We start from the raw sequence: 25,867 nt of genomic DNA on the forward strand, positions 1-25,867 counted from the left end.
TTTAAAGTAAGATTATTTGAGTGAATAGACAGCATTTCATATCCTAAATCCAGTCATCCTGTGTGAAGCAGAGCCAGGATAGCACCCACACTATTTTTCTGGACAATTTTTTTTTTTTTGGTTTTTGATTCCAGTTATTATGCCTCACAAAAGCCACATTTTAAAATTCAAGTACTCATCAAAATCTTACCCACCTGTACATGCTTCCATGTAGGGGAAGCATACCTCTTGCCTCTACTTATCTTCTTTTTTTTTTTTCTTTATTTTTTTGGTGGCAGTGCTAGGGATGGAACCAAGGGCCTTCTACCTGCTAAGCACATCCTCTACCACTGAGCTACATTCCCAGTCTGTGAAGTGAAGAAACCGAAACCCCCAAAATTAAGTGATTGTTTACAAAAACAGCAACAAAAAAAGAATCAGAGGTATAAAAAATTACATGATTTTGTGTTCACGCCTCTGAAACAGGTAATCGTCTCCTAGGAGACCAAGAAATACATACATGGGATAGAATACCAACAAGTACTAAGAGGGCAGGGAATAGGATCCTCAGAATGTTCCAGAAATTTAGTAACAGAGACAGAATCAAACCTTTACAATCCTGTGTCTAGAAGGCTAGTACATATTTTCTTTTACCATTATCAAAATCATGCCACTTCTTAGATAAATAAAAAAAAATAGTGTGTACATAATATATTAAAATTGTAGTTTTTGTTTTTGAAGGAAAACAGTATTGGAGATTGAACTCAGGGGCACTCAACCACTGAACCATAACCCAGCCCTATTTTGTTTTTTATTTAGAGACAGGATCTCACTGAGTTGCTTAGTGCCTCAATTTTGCTGAGGCTGGCTTTGAACTTGAGATCCTCCTGCCTCAGCCCCGAGCCACTAGGATTACAGGCATGTACCACTGCACCCAGCCATGTTTTGTTTTTTTTTCTATTTTTAATGAAAAAATAGGATATATTTGTTTTGTACATATAAAGAAACTTTGGAAGAATAAAGTAGAAACAAATAGCAGTGGCTTTCCCCAGGGGTGGGGGAACTTGCTCAATGAAAGAATTTTGGGCTTTTCACAACAGATCTTTTCATATTTCTTGGGTCGTTTTGGAGGGGGATGCTAGGGGTTGAACCTAGGGCCTTACCCATGCTATGCATGTGGTCTACCTCTGACTCATATCCCTAACATCTCCTCATACTTTTAAAAAGGCCATATGAAAGCATTGCATATTTAGAAAAATAAATATGTTCTTAAATGAACATCTAAAAAAAATGTTTGGCACTTCTTTAAGTAAGTAAAGCCATCTGCAGAGCATAGTTCCTATGCTGAGAATCAGGAATCAAAGAAAGGTTCCCTTTCCTGTGCTATGATGCATATGTATTGATACTGAGTTCTACCACTACTGGCTCAGTCCTCCCCATCTCACTCTTCCTTTACCATCAATAATAATAACTAGCCCGGCATGGTGGCACACATTTGTAATCCCAGCAGCTCGGGAGGCCGAGGCAGGAGGATGGCAAGTTCAAAGCCAGCCTCAGCAAAAGTGAAGCACTAAGCAACTCAAGTGAGACCCTGTACAAAATAGGGCTGGGGATGTGGCTCAGTGGTTGAGTGCCCCTGAGTTCAATCCCTGGTACCAGCCCTCCCACCAAAATAAATAAATAAGTTACTATCTTCTCATCGAACACCATGTACTTTTTTTTAAGTACTGGGGATCAAACCCAGGGCCTCAATACATGCTAGATGCTTTTGTCTTCTAATTTTATTTTGAGACAGCCTAAGTTGTCTAGGCTAGCCTCAAACTTGTTTTCCTCCTTCCTTAGGCTCCTGAATAGCTGGTATTACAGATGGGTGCCACCATGCCCAGCTTCATGCAATTTTTAATTGTTTCATATGTTTTAGTACCATTTATTTCTCTCAATAAATCTATAAATACCATATTGTCCTCATTTTACAGATTAAGAAATTAAGGCACAGAAAAGGTGATTTGCCCAGGGTCAAAGAAAGGGAGCCAAGATTTGAACTTGAGCATTATGGTCTCAGAGTCTACATTTTTATATACCGTCTCACACTGCCCATCATTTGAATAGCAAGAGTATTCCATTTGGGTTTAGCCTTTATTTCTCAAGGAGTCTTGCAGGGTCTGGCAATATAGTTCAGTGCATAGCATGCACAAGGCCGTAGATTCCCTCAGCACCAAAACAAAACAAAGCCCTATAATGACTTTATGTGTCTTTTGGGAGGATTAATGGGGCATGTCTTTTAGCATCTCTGAAAACAGGCAAATGTCACCTAGGAGACCATGAAATTCACGAATAAGATAGAATACAAAATAAGTGCTAAAATGGGAGAGGGTATGACCCTCAGAATGTTCCAGAGCAGTGGCTACCTGCTAGAAGGAGATTGTCATCTATTGCCTAAGTCCAAAGACTCAGAAAGACTGGGAATGGGCTGGGTGTCTCCTGCAGGGTGATAAGCTTCCAGCTTGGCACTAGACTAGTGAAGATGAGCAAAACTCTCAGGCAACTGTTTGGAGAAGATCAGAGATAATAGAGAGGCTTCTTTCAGAGAAAACAGCCTATTGGTTTGAATTCAGCTACAGTAGCTGGTAATCAGGAGCTTAACTCATCCGGTGAGTCATCTAATGGAACCATCAGCTTGTATTTATATCTACAGAACATGGCCTGCCAGGCTGTCTTTGTCATCACTGGTACATGTAAAAAGGAACACCTGCTGCTCTTTCTCTCTGATGGGCTGAGGAATGCCACTGCTAAAGCAGTTTCCAAAGCCATTGTCCCTCCTTCTCTCCACCCTCACCCATCAGCCCTGATGCTTACCTTATTGCTCCCCAATTTTTGCTGCTTCTTTCCCCAATTTCTTCCTTCCTCTAATATCCAAAGCCCAAATTCAAGTTCATTCAACACATCTTTATTACATAGACTTTTCCATACATGGCGTTCATTCTAGGTGCTGCAGAGGTGGCAAGAAAAAGACTTCTAGTGCCAGAAACTAGAAGTTAAAATCAAACTAGGTTAAAATCTCAGCTCTACTACTTAATGTGGAATGCAGGGCAAGTTCCTAAGCCCCTCTGTGTCTGTTCTGTCATCTCTAAAATAAAGATTATAATACCTACCTCATGGGTTTATTATAAGATTCGATTCATTAATATAGGTAAAGTGCTTTGAAAAAGGGGCTAGGGATGTGGCTCAAGCGGTAACGCACTCACCTGGCATGCTCGGGGTGCTGGGTTTGATCCTCAGCACCACATAAAAATAAAAATAAAGATGTTGTATCCACCAAAAACTGAAAAATAAATATTAAAAAATTCTCTCTCTTCTCTCTCCCTCTCTCTCTTAAAAGACTTCCATCCAGCTGGAGAGATAAGATATGACCCATTAAAACAGTTTAAGAACAAATATCTACTGACTTAATGAAATAAGTGGCTTGACTAATAAGTGCAAGAGAATGACTAGAAAGAGAAATATCATTATGATAGTGGCCAGCAAAGGCCTTATACAGAAATCTAGCTAAGTAGTGAGTTGATATCTAACAGAGTATGGAAAAATGAAATACAGGGAACAGCCTGAGTGGGTATGGGGATGAAGCTGACCAACAACCAGAACAAAGGCCAAGAGGCCAGATGGAGAATACGGCAAGAAGGGTGTGGGTCCAAATTTTCTCTGCAATTGGATATGGAATTAGACAAACCCTGAGATGTCAAGGATGGAGCTAAAGATGGGGAAACATTCAGATAAAGGAAACAGCTGAATCATGGAAGTAAAAAAGAAAAAAAAAAAACCCTCTCCGAGAGAAAGAACATGTAGAAACAGAAAAGCACCTTGAGGGTTCACTCACTTCAAGTTTGAAGGCCCAAAGAAAATGAGAAACCATATAACGAAATAGAGAAAGAGGAGTCAATGAGGCTACAGATGAAGCAAGGAGCCAAGCAAGGAATGGTGTTCTATTGCACTTGAAAATAAGTCTTTTTGTAAAAAATATAGGGGCTGAGGGTGTGGCTTACTGGTAGAGTACTTGCCTAGTGTGTGTGAAGCCCTGGGTTCCAACCCCAACATGACAATAAAAAGTAAAGTAAAATAAAATTTGAATACTTTTTTTCCCAGAACTTAAGATCTTTGAAGGTGAGAATCCATTGGTTATGTTCTAAGGGTCTACAAATCAGTTTTCTGGCTAAGAAACCTTTCCATACAATTAGCATTGATATTATTGTTAAAGTGCCCCACCCCCACCCCCAAACTAACACTTTTCCACAAAACTCCTTTGGGTTTTCAATCAAGTCTCTAAACATTATATTTTCAGTCTCCATCAAATCCAATGATCCCCTGCCTCCACCTCAAATGGTACAAAGTGATAAGAAGATATTAAAAGTTTCAAAGTTCCTAAACTTTGGGAAACATAAACTGGGAAATAAAATTAAATATGAACTTGGGTCTGTAGCAATAAAATTAGAAGTGGGCCATAAAATCCCAGCCATGTATTTGGATCTGGCCTACTGGCAAGAGCAGGCACACAATGGCATGCCATGATTCCATGTGTAGCACAAGCTGTTCAGCTTCACAGAGAAGAGCAACTCTGCCCAGCTCCTTGTCCCCAGTCTTCCCTTTCTGAGATTACCTTTTCTCCCTGGGGCAGCTGCCTATTGGTCCCTATAAATGCACAAATCATTCTGTCTGCAAACTGCCATTTTCACAAGATTCTCAAAAGGTCAAGGCTGTCTACAGGATTGGGTGCTTAAATTTAAAAAAGAAAATCAACCAATATTAACAGTGATCATCAATGAGTGGAACCACAAGGCCTATCTATATTTCTTCTATTTAACTTTTTTTATTTAAATTTTTTGTTTTAATTAGTTACACATGACAGTAGAATGCATTTATGCACTTTGATGTCATAAATGGAATATAATTTCTTATTTTTCTGAATGTACATGTTGCAGAATCTTTAGTCATATAGTCATTAACTTTTAATATTTTCTAAAATATAATTACAGTAGTCCTCCTCTCCTCATTCAAAGGGGATACTTCAAGACCCTGAATTTAGTACCGGGAACTGGAGAAAATAGCAAATCCTGTGTCTACTATGTTTTTTCCTATACACACATAACTTCGATAAAGTTTAATTTATAAAGTTGGTAGAGGAAGAGATTAGCAATGTCCAAAAATAATGTAGAACAATTATAAACTGTAATAAATGATATGTGAATATGGTATTTCTCAAAAAATCTTACTGTAACTATATAAAGGTTCAGTACTACCCAGTGTGGACCACAGGAAACTAAAACTATGGAAAGCAAAACCCGGCATAGGTGGGGACTGCTTTAAAGCAAAACAGACCTGGGGATGTGGTCAGTGATAGAGCTTGTACCTGGCATTAGCAAGGCCCTGGGTTCCATCCCCAGGACTGCAAAAAGTAAAAAATTAAAATATATTTGTTTTATATACTTATGTCAAATATATTTACATATAACATATATATATATATATATATATATATATATATATATATTTTTTTTTTTTTTTTTTTAAGAAACTGTTTACTGTTTTATCAAGAGGCCTAGAGACTCAAATGGTATCAGGACCCCCTACTTCCTCCTTTCTTCACCACTGGAGAAGAAGGGACACAGAGGGGACTGATAAGCTGCCAAGAGAAGCAGTGCACCCATGGCCTTTAATTTAGCTTCTTTCCAGCCCTAAATACTAGTTTCCAAAGGGAAAGAAGCAAAAGGGCCCTACATTTTTTTAGTAAACACTCCAAGTGGTATAGTTCTAACAAGGGCAGGATAGGGAGGCCAACCTAGGCCAGATTGCACGCAGCTGCTTAACTAAGCCCAAGGTAAAATCAGTAGAATTACAACCACACCTTTGAGCAGCTGAGGTCAAAGTCTATTAACTCTGAGGTTTTCCATGCAAGGAAGGAAGCAAGGGTGAGGTTCTTGGTAGTACCCTATTTGCAGTCAGATCAGGACTTCTTTCTGCTATTTCTTCTGGCTGTTTTAACCAGGTGGGAAGGACAGATTGAGTGCAGATTTTTTTTTTTTGGGGGGGGGGGGGGAACGTTGCATGTTCAGAGTGTGAAAAGCCCTTCCCGAATCCAATGCAGTTTGGGTAGTTAGAGCAGCCTGCTTTGTGTTTGCAGAGAAGTAACAATAAAAATGTATGAGAGATGTCGGCAAACTTAAAAGGAAAGGGTAGCTACTTGGAAGGCAAAGGCAGAAGGATCACTTGAACCCAGGAGTTCAAGTCCAGCCTGGGCAACATAGTAAGACCTATCTCTACAATTAGAAAAAAACAGAAAAGGGATAGGCTCTGTGATCCTAGCCCACAATGAAATAATACTTAACAGTGAAGAATTAAGAAGTTCTACATGTGCTGACAGGGAACAAAGATTCCGGATTAAGTTTTTAAAAAGTTGTGTGTAAGGGTGTAGTATACTATCATTTGTTAAAGAGAAAGAGAAACTTAACATCTGAGACTATGTCTGGAAAGAGAAACAGACTCAAAGCAGTGGTTGCCTCTGGGCAGGAAATGGGGGATTCAGAATGAATAGGGTAGAAAAATAAACTTTCCTTTCCATAAATTTTGTACCTTTTTGCATTCTGTACCGTATGTATAAAACTCTATATGGTCTTCATACACATACATGCAGATACTTACATGCAAGAGTGGGGATCACTTGCATGAGGCCATGAAGTGACATTCTTTCTGATCACCTTTTTAGAAGAATTCTACATCCTCCTCCAGGTACTAGCTATTCTGTTGCCTACCCACCTCCACCCCATGATTTCCCACAGCCTAATTTTTCTTCTCCACTATACTCCATCCTCTCAGACCCCCATACCCCTGTTAACCACCCCTGAAGTGAAAAATCTTTCTCCCATGTTGCATTCCTTCAGAACCCTACAGAACTAACCAACTAACTCTAGCTAAATTTTCCCCTTTCGGATACATCTGCCTATAATGAACTTTATACCAGCAGTGACAGTGAGGATTTGGAGAGCAAGTGAGAACACCAGGCCCAAGAGTTGAGAGACTTATTGAGTCTTATTGAGGCTCTGTGACTTGGAGCAAATGGCTTTACCTTTCTGGGTCTAAATTTCTTTAGCTAAAAAAGAGGGTTATAAGATGTGATCTGCCACTGAGGCTCTTTCCACTTCTAACATCCTCCAAATCCCACCATACACTGCACTTCTCTGATCCCCCTCTAAATTGCTGGTGTGTGTTGTATGTATTGAAGAGCACCATCCTAGTGCATGCCACATAGGTCACTTTAAACAGACTAGGAGCCTCAGTTCAAAAAATACAAAGAAACAGATGAAATTAGTTTTAATAGATTTTATTTTATCTAATATATCCAAAATTATTATTTAAACATGCAATCAACATAAAAATAATTTTGAGTTTCTGTTTGTTTGTTTGTTTTTTAATTTGGTCTTCAAAATCCAGTGTGTATTTTACATATACAGAATGTCTCAATTTGGACTGGCCACATTTCAAATGCTCAAAAGCTACATTTGGCTAATGGCCAAAGTATTGAATAGTGCAGGTTTAGTAAGTCTGACAAGAAAGGCCTCTCTTCACTTGACCTCATTAAGCCCAGAATTGAAGACCCATATGAGCACCTGTCTACATCCATAGTTCCTCACCTGATTAGACAGGTAGCTGTGGCTGTACCCAGCAAGCACTGCAGAGTTCAGAACAGAGACCTTAAAGACCTGCAAGCTGAATGACACTGGGGAGCTTCAGGGAGAGCAAAACAATGAGTTGGGGATGATCAGGTCTTTATGTTCAGGGTTTTCACAACACAAAATTGCACAAACTTACCAAAAGCATGTAGCCCGCTTATGTCACATCAATCCACTCATTAACCCCTCTGAGCACCTTCTCATTTCTAGGCTCCTTGCTGGGCCCTGGGATACAGCTGGACCTGGTAACTGCAATCACTCACAAGAGCTCCTCCCTAGGGCAGAATGTGCTAAGTGCTTCCTTATAAACAACCTCTTTACTCATCCAAAAGTCCTTGTGGGATAAGAACTTAAGAAATGAGAGCCTAAGGTTGAGAAAGATAAGATTACATAAAGGATCTGAGCCCTACTCTTAAAAACCACCACAGTCACACTCCCCAGCCTCAAACAACTCAGCACACCAGAAGCAATGAGGAATTATGCAACTATAGGTCATGACTGCACAAGGGATAAGAAACAAGGGGAAAAAAGAAAAGAAACAAGGGCCTGGAAGCAGGAAGACTTGGGGAAGGATTCCTAGAGGCTTCCTGAAACAAGACTAGAAGGTTGAGGAGCTCCCCAGACAGAGAACAAATACAGGGCCTTCCAGCAGGAGCATCAAGCTACAGAGGCCTGAAGAAACCCTGATTGCCTGGTGGCTGGAAGCAGCATGTATAAGGAATAGAGGCCCCAGACACATGGAGGTATTTCACGGAAACCTACACCTACCAGGCCTTAACAAACATGAAGAATCTGGATTTTATCCTAGGGATCATGGAAACCACTAAAGATTTTCTCTAGGGTTGTGAATGGGACCAGATTTTCATTTTTGAGAAATCATCCTAAGCCAGGTACATAAGTCCCAGTAACTAAGGAGACTGAAGCAGGAGGATCACTTGAGCCCAGGAGTTTAAGGCCAACCTGGGCAAAACTGCAAGACCTCCACCTCAAAAACAAAGAAAAATTTACTCCAAAGGAGGGATCTCACACTTTGCCTGATTCCCTTTGTCTTTCTGGGGTTCTAAGTTCAATTTAAAGGCTATTATACAAAGCATAGATTTGCTTCTTGCAAAGAGTTGGACCATGTCCTAGAGTTTTAGATTTAATTCCAAGGGTCTGTGATGTTTGTTTTCTCTAAAGAGAAGTTGTTAACTCACAAACCCTGAAAATGGACCAACACAAGCTAGTAAGTACCCTTGGCATCAATGTTGACTGGGGTCCCAGTATGGGCAGCTTGCTTGGACTTCGATGAAGAGGCCAGCCCTGGCTCAAAGTTTTCATGATTCTGACATACAGTAGTACTCTACATTTACTTACAAAGAAACGTGTACGATTTTTGTGGCCAAGGAGAAAAAAAAAAAAAACTGAAATGTTTCACCTCCTCAATGCCAAGGCTCCAGTGTTTCCTCCTCTAAAGCCTATTGTTCACTGCCTTCAAAGACCCCATCTTACCTCAGCCCAGCCCCCCACACATTCCTTCCAGCTCACCTGATTACCCAGTTCCATTTTTGGCTCGTCAGCCTCTGAGGCTGGCCTACTTTTCAAGCCTACAGAAGCAGAAATACTTGGGCATTATACAAACGATAGAACATAATTAGGACAGACATGATGGGGAGGATCTACCACTGCATGTACCAAAGTCACAATGATACAGACAGAATCTGGATAAACAACTATGGGGCAGTTTTCGGGAAGGAGAGAGAGAGTGGCAGGCTGAAAGAGTGGGCAAGGACACTGAATGTAATTGAGCAGGGTTTGGCCACTGACATGTTGGAAAAGTGAGCTGAAGACCAAGAGGCACCAAGCAAGATCACTTTACCCAGTGATAAAGGCTGAGCGGGCTCACTTTGCTTTCAGTGGTCACCTTGGTATTCTGAAAGCCATGCCCCATTCCAAGCAGGGAGAGGCCTCAAGAGTCAGGAGGCCTTCACACCCACTGCAGGACCAGGGGAACAGTGACTTGATTCACAATTATAACAGGTCTGTGGAGAGAAACAGAGGAGAAAAGAGAGAAGTTCTCTCTGATATCACTCACTCTAATTAAGGTGCTGCCCTGTAAGAGGATATTCAGAAATAAGTTTTTCAAGGAAGTAAAAGGTCAAGGGTCACTCCACTAGGATGTTTCTGAACTTTTTGCTCTGTCAACACCTTGACCTGGAAGGTCACCCCCTGCCTTTGCCAAGAAAATGGAATGTTTCAGGGACACATTCCCCGTTCCCAAACCCCTTCCTCCCAAGAGGCCTGAGTGTAAGAGGGTGCAGTTCTGACAGCTGTGTGCTCTGGCCCCACTTTGTTTCCACATTCTCCACCAAGGAGAGGCAATGGGTGCAGAGAGAAGGGCATAAGAGCAGCAATCCAGAATGTTCCCCCTGGAATGAGGCTCGCCCCATTACTACAGGGGCCTGGCTGGCATCAGGGAAAAGAATATTCTCCTACAAAGGTGGAAAATGAGAGGCCAGGGTGCAGGTGGAAGACTACTCAGTCACGGAGGGGAAGCTGGTAGAGGCGAGCAAACATGGCCTTCCGGATCCGGTGGAAGAACTGAGCCAGCTGGTAGAGGAAGGGCAGGGAAGAAGGAGACGCTGCAGGAAGAGGGAAAGACTCTGGTAAGTGTCCCTTCTCACACGCCCCTTTTCACTCCACCCATTACTTGGTCCTCAGGAGCTCTGCCACCTGAGGATATGTACTTGGTGCTTCATGTTATTTGCATCTTCTTCAATAATAAGGAATCTTTCTCTGGGATATGGTTTCTCCACTTGAATTACAATGACCTTAAATTTTCTAAGAAAAAGATCTGGATTTAATCTAACTTTTTAATATTAAAAAAAACTGGCAATAGTGACTGTCTTTGGAAGAATAATTTGGGGATAATCTTTCACTACATTTTGTACCTTTCTGTACCTTTTAAATTTGAAGCCATATGATAATTTACTATAAAAGTTAATTATACTGAAAATAATATAAAATAAGATCTACCAGGTTTATTCTTTTCTTTGTTTGAATTACTGATTGATTTAACAGGGAATATACATTTTTTTCTTTGAAAAAAAAAATGGGCCAGATACTTGTGAGGCTGAGGTAGGAGGATCATTTATGTGCGGGGATTCAAGGACAGTTTGAGCAACATGGTGAGACCACATATAAAAATGAAACAAAACAAAACAAGAAAAGAGAAACTTAAAAAATTGTCTGGCGTTAGGGATGGAACCCAGAACTCTGATCATGCTGAGCACATGCTGTACCACTGAACTTCACCCTCCACCCTTAAAAAATGTTTTTTGTTTTTTGTTTTTAAAGCTACTGATAGTCAACTGTTCTTATATCCTTTCTAGCAGTTCTAACTGTGGTCCACTTGCAGATCCTCTCCTCCTTTAGGCCAAGGCACTTCTGAAGAAGCTCTGAGCAGCCTTGGAAACAGCAAGTTCAAATGGCCTGCTATCCCCATTCAGATCAGCTTTTATGAGACTAAAGGGCTTAGAGGAACCATAAGGAATTTCTAAGTTTTTATGAAGTCTCTAGTACAAAGTAGAAAGTCAAAGGGTAGATAACAAGAAAGAACACAGACTAGCTTTTTTTTTTTTTTTTTTTTTTTTGGTGGTGCCAGGAATTAAATCCAGGGCCTTGCACAAGCTAGGCAAGTGTTCCACCACCAATCTAACATCCCAGCCCTATCCTTACCAGTTTTGAGAGCCACCTAGTGACTTCGTACAGCAAATAGGACTTTCTGGAGGAAATTTCTACTCAGAATACAGCAAAAGGGTTAAAGTCATATAACTTTAAGTCTGAGTTAATAAACAGAGTGGAAATTAGATCATAAGTCACAGAAAATAACAGAAAAAAATAATCTAAACACATGTTTGTCTAACCTTGGTCCAGTGTTTATACATCTGAACAGTTAATTCAGGAAATAATCAACGGTGTCCAAAGTATCACTTTCTACTTTGTAGTACGACAGAAAACAGAATCGTCATCAGAATGTTGAATATTTAAATCAATTATGGGAATTTCTATAAATTGAAATAGTATTTAGGCTATTTAAAGCCATGCTTAAAAGAATACTTATGATACATAAAACTGCCTACCATACTACCATATCCATATCCATGACTGCAAGTTTAACCACTGCAATAGTAAGCATAGGTGATTTTTTTTTTCTTCTTCTTCTTTATGCTTTTCTCTGTTTTCCACTCCCCTCCCCACTTTAGCAGTAATAGGTACTTAACCCAGGAACACTCTATAACTGAATCATAGCCCCAGCCTTGTTTTTATTTTTTTAATTTTGGGCAAATTGCTGAGGCTGGTCTGGAATTTGTGATTCTCCTGCCTCAGCTCCTAAGTAGCTGGGATTATGGACATGTACCACTGTGCCTATCTCCACATTTTTCTAAAATGTAAAAGTATTTCACTTACAATTTAATATTTGTAACATTAACAATTTTATAAACATTAATTAGACATTATACTTAGATTAACACTCTTTTAAATATTCATAATGAAGAAGGTTTGTTTTGTTTTTAATTCTGAGGTGCTAGTCAGATTTCACCCCTAAATAAAGCAGACATCTACATGACTCCATCAGTGTTCAGGAGAACACGCAAATTGCAGAGTGGATTTTCTCCAAACTGCTCCCATAGACTCTACAGCTAGTCTTTCCTTCCAGGTAAGGCTGACTTCTGCTTAAATCCTCATTGTGGCAGAGGCTTAGGGAACAATGTTGTAGTCCATGGCTCCACCCCCAGCAGGGCTCTGATGGGAGTACAGAAAAGCAACTGTTCCCACAGGCCCAATCACTGTCAAGGACCCCTTCCCCTGGAAGGAGGGTGTGGAATGTTCTCACTTACCTGGATCAAACCTTACCACCAAGAGACAAAGGATCAATGTGGCAAGGAGGCTCTTCTTGAAGGATAGAGAAAGAAAGTAACTCAGAGCACAGTCCCAAAGCCGACGAAGCAGCATCAGTAGTGACAGGAACTTGTGGGAAAACGAGCCTAGTCAGGGGACAGAGTGTAACTTCAGAGTAAGTTAGGAGAATAGGTTCAGTTCTGAGCTAAATTATAAGAGTTACCTCATCAAGTTATTCAAAAGGAAATTCCAAAAGCTTCGAAAATGTTTTGAGGACAGACTACATCACCAACTGACTGTCATGTGCAGACAACACCTACTTAGCTGAGTAAGCCCAGCATATACGGTGTTTCTTTTAATGGTCTCATTATTTTATAGCCTTATTTATAGCCTGGCTTATGACACATACATAAGAGTAACACAGACCCACAATTCTGACTATTATATTAACACAGTGAAATGAAAGGCACTTAATATATACAGTGAAGAATTCAATAGTCTTGGATTATGAATATAAGCATGAATACTACCAGCACAAAGGCAAGCGGTATCAGTCCTGAAAGAAGAATCTGGACTTGCCATCAAACATCTCTTCTCACCCTCTCCCTCCCAGGAGGTGCAGGGTAGAGGGCCAAGGCAGCCACACATGATCCCTGAAGCCAGCAACCTGCTTGCAAAGAAGTGATTCTACCTCAGCAGGTTGATGCTTTTAAGCACACCAAGAATAATATTTTTGAAAACAGGATTACAGTCTCCTAATTAAACTGAAGGACCTTTGTTAATTAAAAAACAAAACAACAAAAAGACTCCCAGATGAAATTTTTAAATTTAGCATAATAAAGAATTTTTCTGCAGAACTGTCTAGAGATAGAATGTGCTGTTTCAGGAGATAATGAATTTTCTATCTTTGCAAGTATTCACACAAAAACTCAAGGAAAGGGAGATGAAAGGATTTAAGGATCAGGGGCAGGGTCTGGAGTACAGGGCCTTTAAATTCTCTTGTAACAGAACAGTCCCCACACTCACCTTTGTGTAGGTGATCCTAGCATGATGCTAACTAGAAGCCATTGTGTAAAACTGCATCCAAATGAGCAAGTTAGACCTCAAGAAAATAGAAATACTCAAAAGCTCTAGTTAAGTGAAGGTAGACTGGAATTGGGCAGGAACCAAAAGCTGAAAACAAGTAATACTTACTTCATAAAGTCAAGCTACCAAATTATGATGTTAGTTTCTCAGCTATCCTGAGTATATCTCATATTTGACTGTTTTGGGGCCAGCATTTAAAGGAGGACTGACATCCCACCAGGCTATTATGGTAGAAGCAAGATATCTAATGAGAGGACCTCAAGGAGATGATGACTGATCAGCCCTCAAAAGGAAGGTGACCTTCAGAAGACCAGAATCACAATTCAGAGATCCATAAACCCCAACCCTTTATGGAGAGTCTCATTTCATTGCAAACTTTAGAGGGTCTGGTTGGCTTTTTAGGCAATTCATCAAGTTTCTGTGATTCAAGAGTTATTCATACAAAGAATTGCTCCCAAGGTCTTAGGAAAGCCTTGAAGGACTCAAGATGGAGGCAAAGTCCGCAATTCCACTCTGTAGAGACCACAGAGGTATAATCCTACCTTCTTGGTTTAGTTTCTGGACCTCCTGGGAGCTTGAATGTTCCTGTTTCTGCTGTTGCCTCGCTGCATGAATGGTCTGGAGCACTTTTAGTCGCTGCTCCTCACCAAAGGCTGCAGAGCCCACCACAAGCTTTTCAGCCTCCAAAAAGTGGCCCAGAGGCAGTAGCAGCCGCTGTAGGTGGAGTTCACACAAAGCTCCATATTCTGGAAGGCGCTGGTTGTCTGGGTCTTGAAGCCAGGAACAGACCACATTCAGCACTGCTCCAGGCTCTTGCATTTTGCTGTATAAAAGAATACTGCATCCCCAAATAATGCAATTCCCCCCCCCAAAAAAAGTAGAATCAGTGCTCCATAGTTGGTCATTTCTCATAACCACTATGCTTCTCCTATCAAACCCCTCCCAAGTCCTCCAGCCATTCCCTATAGAATGCTGATATTGTTAAAGAATTAGGAATTCCTAGGAAGTAGCAAGCAGCTCCTTCAGTTCTATCTACTGGTCATCCCACCTCACTCCTATTCCCTGTCCCCTCTTCTTCTTTTCCTCTATCCCAGTCCTAAAATCCCCCTTCCTCATCCTTTACTGCTATTTTGAGGTCTGACAAAAGCAGGGAGGATTAGCTTTGGAGGGAAATGGTTAGGGAAGGAGAAAGAAGAAGTATTAGATCCAGATTCAGGAGAGAAGAGAAAAATCCTCTTGTTCCAGTAGTGATCTAGTGCCAACAAAAAGGACCTACCACAGCTCCAGGACTTTCGGGGGTAGCTTTTCAGGGACCTGGTAATATTGAAGGACCCAGGAGAGGACTTCCCGCCACCGATCCATTTCTGCCAGGGCCTGGATCCCCACAATACACAGAGAACATTTCACCTCCAAGTAGCTGTCAGCAGAAAGACCAATTCTGGTTTAGAAGTAGTTCCCCTTCAATTCCATTTCCACCTACACCCTGGGACTATTCTCCTGCTCCCAACTTAACAGCCATTTACCTCTCCCATCCCAATCATACTGGGGGATTCACAACTGGTCTCATGGGTGGTCCTCCCTGCCCTTCATTACTTTATAGAGAGAAATCAGCTGTTGCCCAACATGCATCTTTGTATGGAGGTGAAATCAAGTTTGAATGAACATAAAGGGTATCCTGAGGGGAAAATATCAAGGTTCAACACAGACATGTGTATCTAAGGAGAGCTGGAACTAAGTGTATGCTTAGTGAAGAAATGGGCTTGGTGCAAAGCTTTTGGCTACATATAGGTTTAGGAACTCCACAACTGGACTTTGAGAACTACCTAGTAAAGTACCTCCAGATGTCCAGAAGCAAAGCCTTCAACATTCACTACAACAAACTCTCTTGCTCCCTAAAAGCACAACCAGAGTTCCACAGTTTATCCTTCTCTGAGGTCAGCTTTGACTTTCTACCCTCCAAGTGTGCCCTAACCCCAATTTACAATCCATAGAGAAATGGTGCCCTTAACTGCCAGAGTAGGCTGTGGGATTAGAAAGAACAATGTAGAACCAAGATCTTCTCCAGATTAATTCTTATTTTTTTTTTATTTATTTTCTTTTGGAGAGAGGGAGGGAGGGAGAGAGAGAGGGAGGGAGAGAGAGAGGGGGAGAGAGAGAGAGAGGAGAGAGGGGAGAGAGAGAGAGAGAGAGAGAGAGAGAGAGAGAGAGAGAGGGAGGGAGGGAGGGAGGGAGGATCTTTTTTGTAGATGGACACAACACAATGCCTTTTTTTATTTTTTTAATGTGGTGCTGAGAATCGAACAGGGTCCCGCCCATGCTAGGCGAGCGCTCTACTACTGAGCCACAATCCCAGCCCCAGATTAATTCTTTATTTCAATCCTTCAACAGGACCAGAACACTACTCCTGCTTTGACACCCCCCACCACCACCATTTCCAAGATCAGCCACGGTCTGGGGTGAACAATTGTGGGATGGGGGCTGAGAGTACCTAAAGAAGGATTTCCTGCTTACTGAACCAGCTAACTATTGAACACCTGATACACATTCAACCTCCCCACCATGCCATTCTACGCTGGAACCAGGAGTAAGGATTGCCAATAGGTTCGGTTACACCACCGCATCTTCATTATGCAGTGCCTCGGTTTCTTCCTCTGTAGCATGGGCCCAAGATGCACAGTCTCCCATAGGAAAGCCAGATGTGCAATTTGGGAGGGAGGGAGGAAAAGAAATCCTGCAACTTTTGAGTCCCTCCCCAAGAGCACCCAGATTAGAATCAAGCCCAGCACGTACGTGCCCGCGGGCTCTTCGGCCAAGCTCTGCCAGGCCCGCTCGCAGGTCTCCAGTGCCGCGCGGAAGTCTAGGTGTACCACCAGGAGGTCGGCAGCCTCCTCCAGCAGATGCACTGAGGGAGTCGCTGCCGGGACCAAGCGCGCGGGCTCGCTGCTCCGCAGGGGGGCCCCGAGCCCCTTAAGAGGGGCTGCAGAGGTCGAGATGTCGCTCTTCATCGCCAGCCTCGGCTCAGAGCCTGTCTCCTCAAACATCAGAAGGACCGCCTCTCCCGAGACTTCGCGATATCCTGGGTCTGCCTGGGAGAGGAGGGGAAAGTCTTCCTTCCCTTCCCCACTACCTGTCCGAAGGTCGATTCTGGAGAAGGAAGAGGAGGGGGCAAGACAAAAGCTCGCCAACAGCCTGGCACTCTGAGAACCAGTCTACACGTCAGGTTTGCAGAATTGCTGCATCTATGGAATACCTGGCCTTATTAACTCCGGAGAGCTCTCCCGGCTAACAGAGCCCGGCAGCAGCTGCCCCGGCCGACATCTTTGGCGGTCTTGTGGACACGCGCCTGCTCCGGACTCCGGGACTCTGGGAGTTGTAGTCTCCAGCGCTCGACTGAACCGCCCTCTAGAAACGGGGAAAGGATTGTACTACAACTCCCAGCACGCCACGCGCCAGCTGTCACGGTCCTGGGAGAAAACACCTGCGCCCAGGGGTTGAGAAATGAGGGCAAATGGACTACTAGCAAAACCACAGCAGTCTTGGGAGGTACCCTCGCTAGCCAGTTTAGGCAGAGGCGAAACGGAAGAAATTCCATTAACGGAGGCGGAGCGACCTGCACGCTTCTAACTCTTGAGTTTCTCCTGGGGTGGCAAATAGAACTGCTGGAGGAAGTCTAGGAAAATTACTGAAAGAAAACAGCAAAGCTGGCCGCTTTTTCAGAATATGTTCAGCCTTCCCAAACCTACCTCACAATTCATTCAATGTTTTAAATGGGCCTGACATTGTACAACACGCTTTGTGTGCGATCGTTTAATTCTTCCCTCCCCATTTTACAGGTGAGGACATTGGACCCTATTAAATAATTTGCTGACGGTTACACAACTAGGAAGTAACAGAAATACTGTCAAAGTAAGGCACTTTGGGTAGATGGCATGTGTTTAACCACTATCGGTTCTTCAGAAGCCGAACTGAGTCCATACTTTCTATTCAAGGGATGCAGTCATCACACAAACAAGCTAGGTAAGTTCCTTGAACCCTCGTTGCCCACATAATTTAAGTATGTGGTGAAAGACAAAGTCATGCGGTGTGTAATGTAATTTACGATGAAATGCTAAGACCAGAAAAGATATTTGATAAATCGTAGCTATAATAACTATCTAATCTGAATAGTTACACAAATTACATCTATTATTATAGTATGTGTTTCACCCAGGCTTTGCCTAACCTCCCACATTTATACTAGAACCTCTTGGCTTCAGTTTCTCCCGGGTTTTCTACCTTCTGAACGCTCTCCAAAGCGTCCCTAGAATCATTTTCTCCCCTATTGATTAGATCAAATAGGCCAGGCACAGGGTAAGTGCTTGCTCACATGTATATTTCCTTCCTTTGTCACTGAGTATAGACTTATCCATCTTCTGGGTTTACAGCTCTCTGCAGAAAGGTAATAAGGCAGAAATATCAAGTCCATCAGACTCAGGAAAAAGAAGTGTGGACACTGTGACCATATAAAATGCCACAAATATAAATATTCCACATATATTTTCTGAATACATACTAGGTGGCAGGCACTGTTCTAGGCCCTGAGGATCCCACAGTGAACAAAAGAAACAAAAATGTCTCTTTTACTTAGCTTACACCATCATGGAAGAAAAAAATAAATAAATAAATAAGGTTGGGAGTATAGCTCAGTGGTAGAGCACTTGACTAACACGTGCAAGAGCCTGGGTTCCATCCCCAGCAAGAGAAAGAAAAAAGGGAAGAAAGAAGGAAGGGAGGGGAAAGAATAATATCAAATGGTGGTATATGAAAAGGAGAAATAAATGAAATAGAGAGGAGAGAATGGAAGTGATAACAGTGGGGAGGTAAAAAATGGTATCTGCATTTAATTTCATTTTTAATAGTAAATTCAGGGGTGAGGACACAATAGAAAGAAAATATGTCCCTTGTGCTCAACAATAGCCCTATCATTGGAGTCACTATTCATTTTGGAACACTGCCCTAGAACCAACAAATTCTCAGTGTTTTTGTGAGTAGTCCTTCTTCCTCACCAGGCAATATTCATTCCCCCACAGCAAACTCTAGAGAAAAAGCAGAGATGCCTAGAAAGTGTGAGTCACTCTAAGACTGAGCATGCCAAAATGTTTAATCAGTTCTGCTTCAGACTTAACATTAAATCATGAAGATTGTAGGTAATAATATAATTAGTAGGCTGGAACTACAAAAACAAACAACAACAAAATCAGCCACACCAAACCAGAACTGTTTCTCAGAACTGAATTCAGAAGTCTGCCATTAAAAAAACAGGAAAGCAGAAAGAGCAGCAGAAAATAGACCTGAGTGGACCTTCGCAAGATGAAGCTGGTGCAACCACATCCTGCAGGCATACCACTTTTAAAGGACTGCTGCCCAGAAAAGTCCTTCCTTCATCTCTAGAAAATTTCTTGGTGTTCCAAATTTGTCCAGGAGATGGCAGCACAGCCTTAAAAGAAGCAGATTTGCCAGAAACAAATTTATTTAGTGGTGAGTAAGCCAGAATAGAGGTCAAGTTATTTAAAGAGGGAATGGGGAGTGCTCAAAATCATATAAAAATAAGATTGTGTTACATTTGTGTGTTTCACCCAATTTTCAACTAAATATACAGGGCTTCACAGTAGTTTGTATGTAATCATCTGACCTTTGCAGTTTATGCCCACAAATTGATTTTTCAACACACAACCACGATACACCATCTCCTTTATATGAGTGTACTCAGAATTTCTAGAGCTAAGACACAAAAATCTTAAAGAGAAGCGAAAGAAATCTATCTGTGGGAGTGTGAACAGGTATTATATATACACCTACCCAGCTAACCTTCTTTCTGACTCAGGGATCATGATGCAACCAACCCATCCTTCTCTCATTTTTTTTATCCTTGGAATAAAACAAGGAATGTAAATAAGAACTGTTTTCCACTATCTATAAGGCCTGGCTCATGTTAATATTTGTATTGTTGAAATTGTTTCATTTGCAGAGCAAATGGGACACCAACATCCAAATTATGATTCATTCCCAACCCTGTCCAAGCTCCGGAACTTGGTTTTCTTCCTTCTGTTTGGCAAAGTGCTCAGGGCACTTCCTTAGTCTGCAGATGCAGATTTGTTCAACATGCTCCTTTGGTGATGAAGCCATGTGACCTATAGTCACCTGACTTCTCTGTGCCTTATTCTTCTCATCTGAGGAAACTAACACCAACATCTGTCACATAAGGCAGTGGCAAGGCTCAGAAGAGAGCCTGTGACATCCCACTGAATCCCTTACGTTTATGAAATCATTCAGATTAGTACAAGGTGTAATGTATGGAGGAAAAATAAGGAGCAGGAAGACTCTTAGTCTACCTTGTTCTGTAATCTTACTTTCTGACCTGGAGTCCAACTCTTGACTCTTCCACATTAAGGTCAGGGATCCCCACACCTGCAGTCAGCCTGGCCTATCTTGCTCCCTCCAAAATGGTTCCACACTTCAGACTAATAAACAGCATCCACAGCTGCTCCCTCAAACCTATCCCACCCAGCCAGAGTCCTTCAGTACAGAGACATCTAAAGCAACACACTGCAAGCAACAGATCATCCCAAGTGTGGACCTTTGGTCAGACATAAGCTAAGGAGATAACTGTGGGCAGGGTGGAGAGAATGTTTCCCAGGTTGGACTAGGGACATGATTCCCTGGTTCCAGATCTTTGTCAGCTACATAGCATTTTTATGGCTCTTTTTGAAAGCCTGGACTTGGAGTTCAGGGTAAAACTCAATGCTTCCTGTTTTCTCCTCTCCATTATAGACACAGCAGAACTCTGCTTCTATATCTAAGAAGTAATCATCCTGTAGAGTACTTTACAATAATAATGATAGCTCAATTTATATAGCATGGTTTTGGATAAGTGCCAGGTGATCTTCTGAATGTTGAACTTTTAACTCATTTTAATTCTCAACAACCCTATGACAAAGATCCTGATATTGTCCTTATTTTGTAGATGAAGAAACTGAGGTACTGAGAGGTTAAGTAACTTGTCCAAGGTCACACAACATGCCTATGGCAAGGAAGGGCTTAAAACCTAATGGGGCATTTTGGCCCCATAGTTTTTCTTCTTACTGGAACATAACACTTACCTTATTTGAGCTTGACAGTATACCTGAGAGCAAGGCATTATTGTTATTATTATTATCCTTATTTATTGAAGGAAAACTAAAGCTCAGAAACTCTACCCAAACTCAAAGCACATGATTTCAATGGCAAAGCTGGAATAATAACTGGAGATTTCCTAGCAGATCACATGCCCAGTGACTATTCAATCCCCAGAACTGCAAACAAACAAACAAAAACAAACCAAGACTGAAAATATAGCTCAGTGGTAGTGCACTTGCCTAGCACACTCAAGGGCCTGGGTTCCATCCCCAACACTAAAGAGAGGGAGGGGGAAGGACAGAAGGAAGGAAGGAAGGAAAGAAAGAGAGAAGGCAGGCAGAAAGGGTGACTAAAGAATCATCAGTCATTCCTCTTCATCTACATTAAACGTGACTGGGGAGACCTTCTAAGGAGACCTTCTCTCACCCATCCCAAGAAGATCTGTTTAGCGAAAACTGAACAAATCTTCCTGATTCCAGGCCAAGACTGCTCTTTGGAATAAGTAATGGATACTCTCTAGGGACAGATAATTCAGCCCTAGTTCCATTGTGGAAGGGTGTAAATATGCTCTGTCTTCCCCAGAGTCTTTGCTGTTCTCAGCAACTGACCACTCCTTCCTTCAAACTCCCAACTGTACTTTGCTTTTTTCATGCCTCTCCTATGGGTCCTTCTCAATTTCCACATTTCCTTTTATTTTTTTTTAATATTTATTTATTAGTTATTGGCGGACACACATCTTTGTTGGTATGTGGTGCTGGAGGATCGAACCGGGGCCGCACGCATGCCAGGCGAGCGCGCTACCGCTTGAGCCACATCCCCAGCCCCTCCACATTTCCTTTTAGTTATTTGATGTCATTCCTCTATTGGACTGTGCCCTTTGCAGGACTGGGATGGGGTCTCACTCATTTCTGCATCCCTGCAAAACAACAGGCAAGCAATGCTCCAGAGAGGGCAGTTTTCCAGAGCTGTTCTGTGCCATTTGGTCTTGACATTCTGGCACCCTTGCTGGAGACCAATGGGAGAAACAGATTGAAACTGAAAACACACATGCCCTAGATGTTCCAGAAGTTCCAGTCTGCTTCTGATCTACGAGTAATTCATAATGTCCTTTCTAGCATATTCTTCCTTATTTCCTTGGCAACAATCTAATAAACCTGTTACTCTGCAAGAATTTTGAAGGTAGAAAGAGCTTTATCACATTAGTCAAGGAAACTGAGACTCCACCCAGCAGCTGCTTCTGAAACAGACTAAGAATGACACCAGATGGAACACTAAAGCGTTAATAAAGCAAGGAAAATAGGTGTCACAGCTTTTTTTTTTTTTTTTTTTTTTTTGGTTCCAAGATTGAACCCAGGGTCCTTTAGCCACTAAGCCCCAGCCCCAGCCCCAGCCCCCTTTTTTATGTTTTATTTTAAGACAGGGTATCACTAACTCCCTATGGCCTTGCTAAATTGCTGAGCCTGGCCTCAAATTTGTGATCCTCCTACCTCAGCCTACTGAATCTCTGGGATTACAGGCATGAGCCATCACATCTGGCTCAGAGCATGTTTTTTAACTAATGACAGTTTTGCTCAGTTCAAAAATTTAGGACTACTCAGCTCCTACCAAATGTGTTTTGTAAAGATCTCTTTCTTTGTAAGTCAGTATGCCAGGAAAATCACCTTTACTGGGATTTACCTGGAACAACTCTAGTAGGTTCTAGTTTGTATGAACAGCACTCTCTGGAGTTGTGTGGTTTTATACCTGCAACTCCAAGTATGGCAGCCCTAGTTGTTCCTACTCCACAATAACTTTGATGCTTAAGTTTCAGTTCATTGAATTCTTCCTAGGAACACTCTCAGTTGTTTGTGGTGATTCTGAAGAACGTGCCCATTCCCTCAACCTCAGTCTCTTGTCCTCAGTGAAGATGTGCACCAACAGAACCAGTTGCATCCAAACACATGCCGACTTGCCTGTAGAAAGTTCTCTGGGGAGATTGTCCTGCGTTGTAAGGCATGCTGCCACCACTCTTCTATTTTGTGTCCTACTGAGAATCATGTTTTCGCCTGTGTGTCTGGTTCTGAAACATAGAGGGACAGTGGCAGTATATTACAGGTAGGTTCACCACACCCTTTCTCTAGTTCCTCATGACAAAAGCATGGATGAATGGGTGAGTTTACCAATCTCCCTCTGAAACCCAGAGTCTAAGGGACTAGAAGGGAAAGAGGTGGAAAAACAGGATTCCCATGTTACCATTGAAAACAAGGAAATTCATGTATACACAGCCTGTGATTGAAACTACCATGTTATTACAGCCATGAAAGAAACAGAGATGAAAAGGCATCTCTTCTTCCTTGAAGGGAACTCCATTCCTCTCTGACTTTTTGTCATTATGATTTTCACAACTGCTCCCTGTTGCCAGAAACTTCATTTTCTACACCTAAGAAAACATTCTGTGGGGACAAAGGAGCCCCCTGCAGGCTCCTCCAATGATTTACCACCTGAGATCTGATTGTTCAGCAGCTGCTGTTTATTGCCTTTTCATTGTTTGTGTGAAAATGATACATACCCAGAGTAAAAACCAGTCCACATAACAAAAAAGTATAAAGAGATAGAATCTGAAAACCCACCATTCAAAATGACAGCTTTTAACACATTAATGAATATCCTTCCATAAATTGCAGTCTATATTGCCATTATACTCTATTACGCTCCCCTGAAACCAGTCCTTTTTATTTTTCTGTTGGATAATGGTAGTACCCACTATCTAAACAAGAAATAAAATCCTGCTGTTGCTAATAACAATTTACTTGTTAATGTTCTTTGTAGCCAAAAAACAATTGTGCATCCTTGATCCCATATAGTTTATTTTTTTTTTTAAGGAGAGAGAGAGAGAGAGAATTTTTTATTATTTATTTATTTTAGTTTTTTCGGTGGACACAACATCTTTATTTTATTTTTATGTGGTGCTGAGGATTGAACCCAGCGCCCTGCACATGCCAGGTGAGTGCGCTACCACTTGAGCCACATCCCCAACCCCAATCCCATATAGTTTTGAAGCTGGAAGAAAAACTCTGGGACATCCAACTTTCTTCTTTGTGTGTTTAATGATAATCATCCCTCCATGTGTGCAGTACTTTAAATCTTAAAAAGCATCTTCACAGTGTTTCACAGATTTTTCACCAAAAGAGATGATCAAGAGTAAGATACATGATAAAAGTTGTAAAAATATTAATAGTCATAACTACATTTATTGAGCAATGGGTTGGTCCAGGCTCTGTTCTAGGTCCATTATATGCATTGTTTCATTTAATCCTCACTACCCCATTTTTAAGATAATATAACTAAGGCTTATATACTTTAAGTAATTTAACCAGATTTCTACAGCTAATCCTCAGTGAATTCAAATCCAGGTGTGTCTGGTTTTTAAAAGTTCCTGTTATTAATCACAGCATCATACTGCCTCTTATAACAACTAGTCTTTGTGCAGCATTTTGCAAAACACTCTACCAGATATTGTGATCTCAGTTTCATAGAAGAAGAAACCCATGTCAGAGAGACAATTGGTTTGCTTGAGTCTCAGAGCCAGTATTTTAATCATTGGGATTCTACATCTGCTGCAGTTTCCACCACACTATAGATCTCTTTTCCTCCAAATAAAGATACTGGGTATCAAAACTCTCAAGTCTTGGGCTAGGGATATAGCTCAGTGGTAAAGTGCTTTGCCAAGCACGCATGAGGTCCTGGGTTCAACCCCCAGTACTGAAAGGAAAAAAAAAAGTCTTAGAAAAGTTCTTATTAAGATCTTTCAACAGTCCTTCCTACTGCAATGAAATCAGCCTCTTCCTAGGAGCTGAGCTCTCTGTCACATCATACTAGTTGGGGAGAATGAGACAAAGTATGGTAGGCTTAAATCAAGTCCAAGTCATTCCTTGATAGTGAATTTCTTATACCATTGTCATAGGGCACTCTTTCTTTCAGAGAGGAGGAAGAGTGTGTTTATTCTTGAGGATATGAAACTAGAGATGATGAAAGAAGATAGAAGGAGATGTAGGAAAACAATTTAAACGCAGGGTGGGTGGAAGACATACAAGGCATTCAACAGCATCTTTTTTGACATATAGGCAAAGAGTTGATTTATGGAAGCCATTAGGCAATCAAAATTAATATTTAACCCTTTAGAGATAACAATTTTTATTTATAAAGTGCTCCTTGCTGAATGAGCTCAAAGCACTTAAAAGATGCTGGCTAATTACCCCACCCAACAAACAATCGCAGCTAGGAAAAAGAGAGAGATAATTATTCCACTTTACAGTTCAGAAGACTGAGCCACATAGAGTGGTGCCTTGATCAAAACCAGAGCTGTAAAATAGAAGGCAAGCTTCCTAACAGCACCCCTCCATCTCATTTATACAGGTTTCCTGTTTGCAGATGTCCTCCTGAGAAAGGACAACCCACTTGCTGGCCACAGGAAGAGCATCAGTCACTCTCTTGGAACTACAGCTCCCAGCAGACACTGAGAGGAGACAAGGCCGTGCCCTTAGTGCCCCATTCCAAATTCCCAAATATGGAGAAGGTCTGGGTTTTGGAAGAGGAACAAAATGCTTACACTTGAGAGAGAGAGAAAGAGATGAGGTAAGTTTGGAATACTTAACTCTATCACCTAACTGTCTGCCAGGTCTCTGAAATATAGCAGTCAAATTCATGATCTCTTAATAAATCTTTCTAGAATATCTCACTTTTAAAAATCAAGCAATTAATTCAACCAAATACTTTTTTCTCCAGGATTGTGTGTGTAATGACAGAGCAGTTGCAGTTCTAAAAGATCAGATTCCTTTTTTTGAGCCTGAGCAGCTCAGAGAATGATGGTGGTAGTGATGGGAAAGAAACCAAAGTTTCTGATCCAGAGGATAGCAACCCTGGGACTGGGATGAAAGGGTTTACTCTTTTTCTGCCTCAGAGGCTGCTAAGCCTGCCTGGTGGGAAAGGCATGAAAAAAGTATTTCCCACAGTCCCATTCTCATTCTGTCAGCAAACATTGATCAAACCACCCCAAGCTAGAGGCACTG

The 25,867-nt window shown here is 41.6% G+C and overlaps 1 protein-coding gene and 1 long non-coding RNA gene across 3 annotated transcripts; one reads left to right on the forward strand and one right to left on the reverse strand.

The window, feature by feature from the left end:
• Positions 1–7,427: 7,427 nt before the first annotated feature.
• On the reverse strand, positions 7,428–17,015 carry PEX26 (peroxisomal biogenesis factor 26). 2 transcript variants are annotated; one of them, XM_081311944.1, is made up of 6 exons: positions 16,915–17,015; positions 16,455–16,750; positions 14,941–15,081; positions 14,207–14,502; positions 12,578–12,724; positions 7,428–10,318 (listed from the first exon to the last, which is right to left on the reverse strand). In XM_081311944.1, the coding sequence occupies exons 2-6, from the start codon at positions 16,703–16,705 to the stop codon at positions 10,215–10,217; spliced, it is 939 nt and encodes a 312-aa protein (XP_081168070.1). In that variant the 5' UTR covers positions 16,706–16,750; positions 16,915–17,015; the 3' UTR covers positions 7,428–10,214. The 2 variants fall into 2 exon arrangements, with proteins under 2 accessions (XP_081168070.1, XP_081168069.1); XM_081311943.1 differs by having other exon boundaries at positions 16,455–16,808.
• Positions 17,016–17,279: 264 nt separating this feature from the next.
• Positions 17,280–25,427, forward strand: LOC308658985. Its single transcript, XR_014024266.1, has 3 exons — positions 17,280–17,681; positions 18,966–19,181; positions 25,215–25,427. It is a non-coding gene; the product is annotated as an uncharacterized lncRNA (long non-coding RNA).
• The last annotated feature ends 440 nt before the right edge of the window (positions 25,428–25,867 follow it).

This window comes from Spermophilus citellus (assembly GCF_964194105.1).
Source record: "Spermophilus citellus genome assembly, chromosome: 10".
NCBI lineage: Eukaryota > Metazoa > Chordata > Mammalia > Rodentia > Sciuridae > Spermophilus > Spermophilus citellus.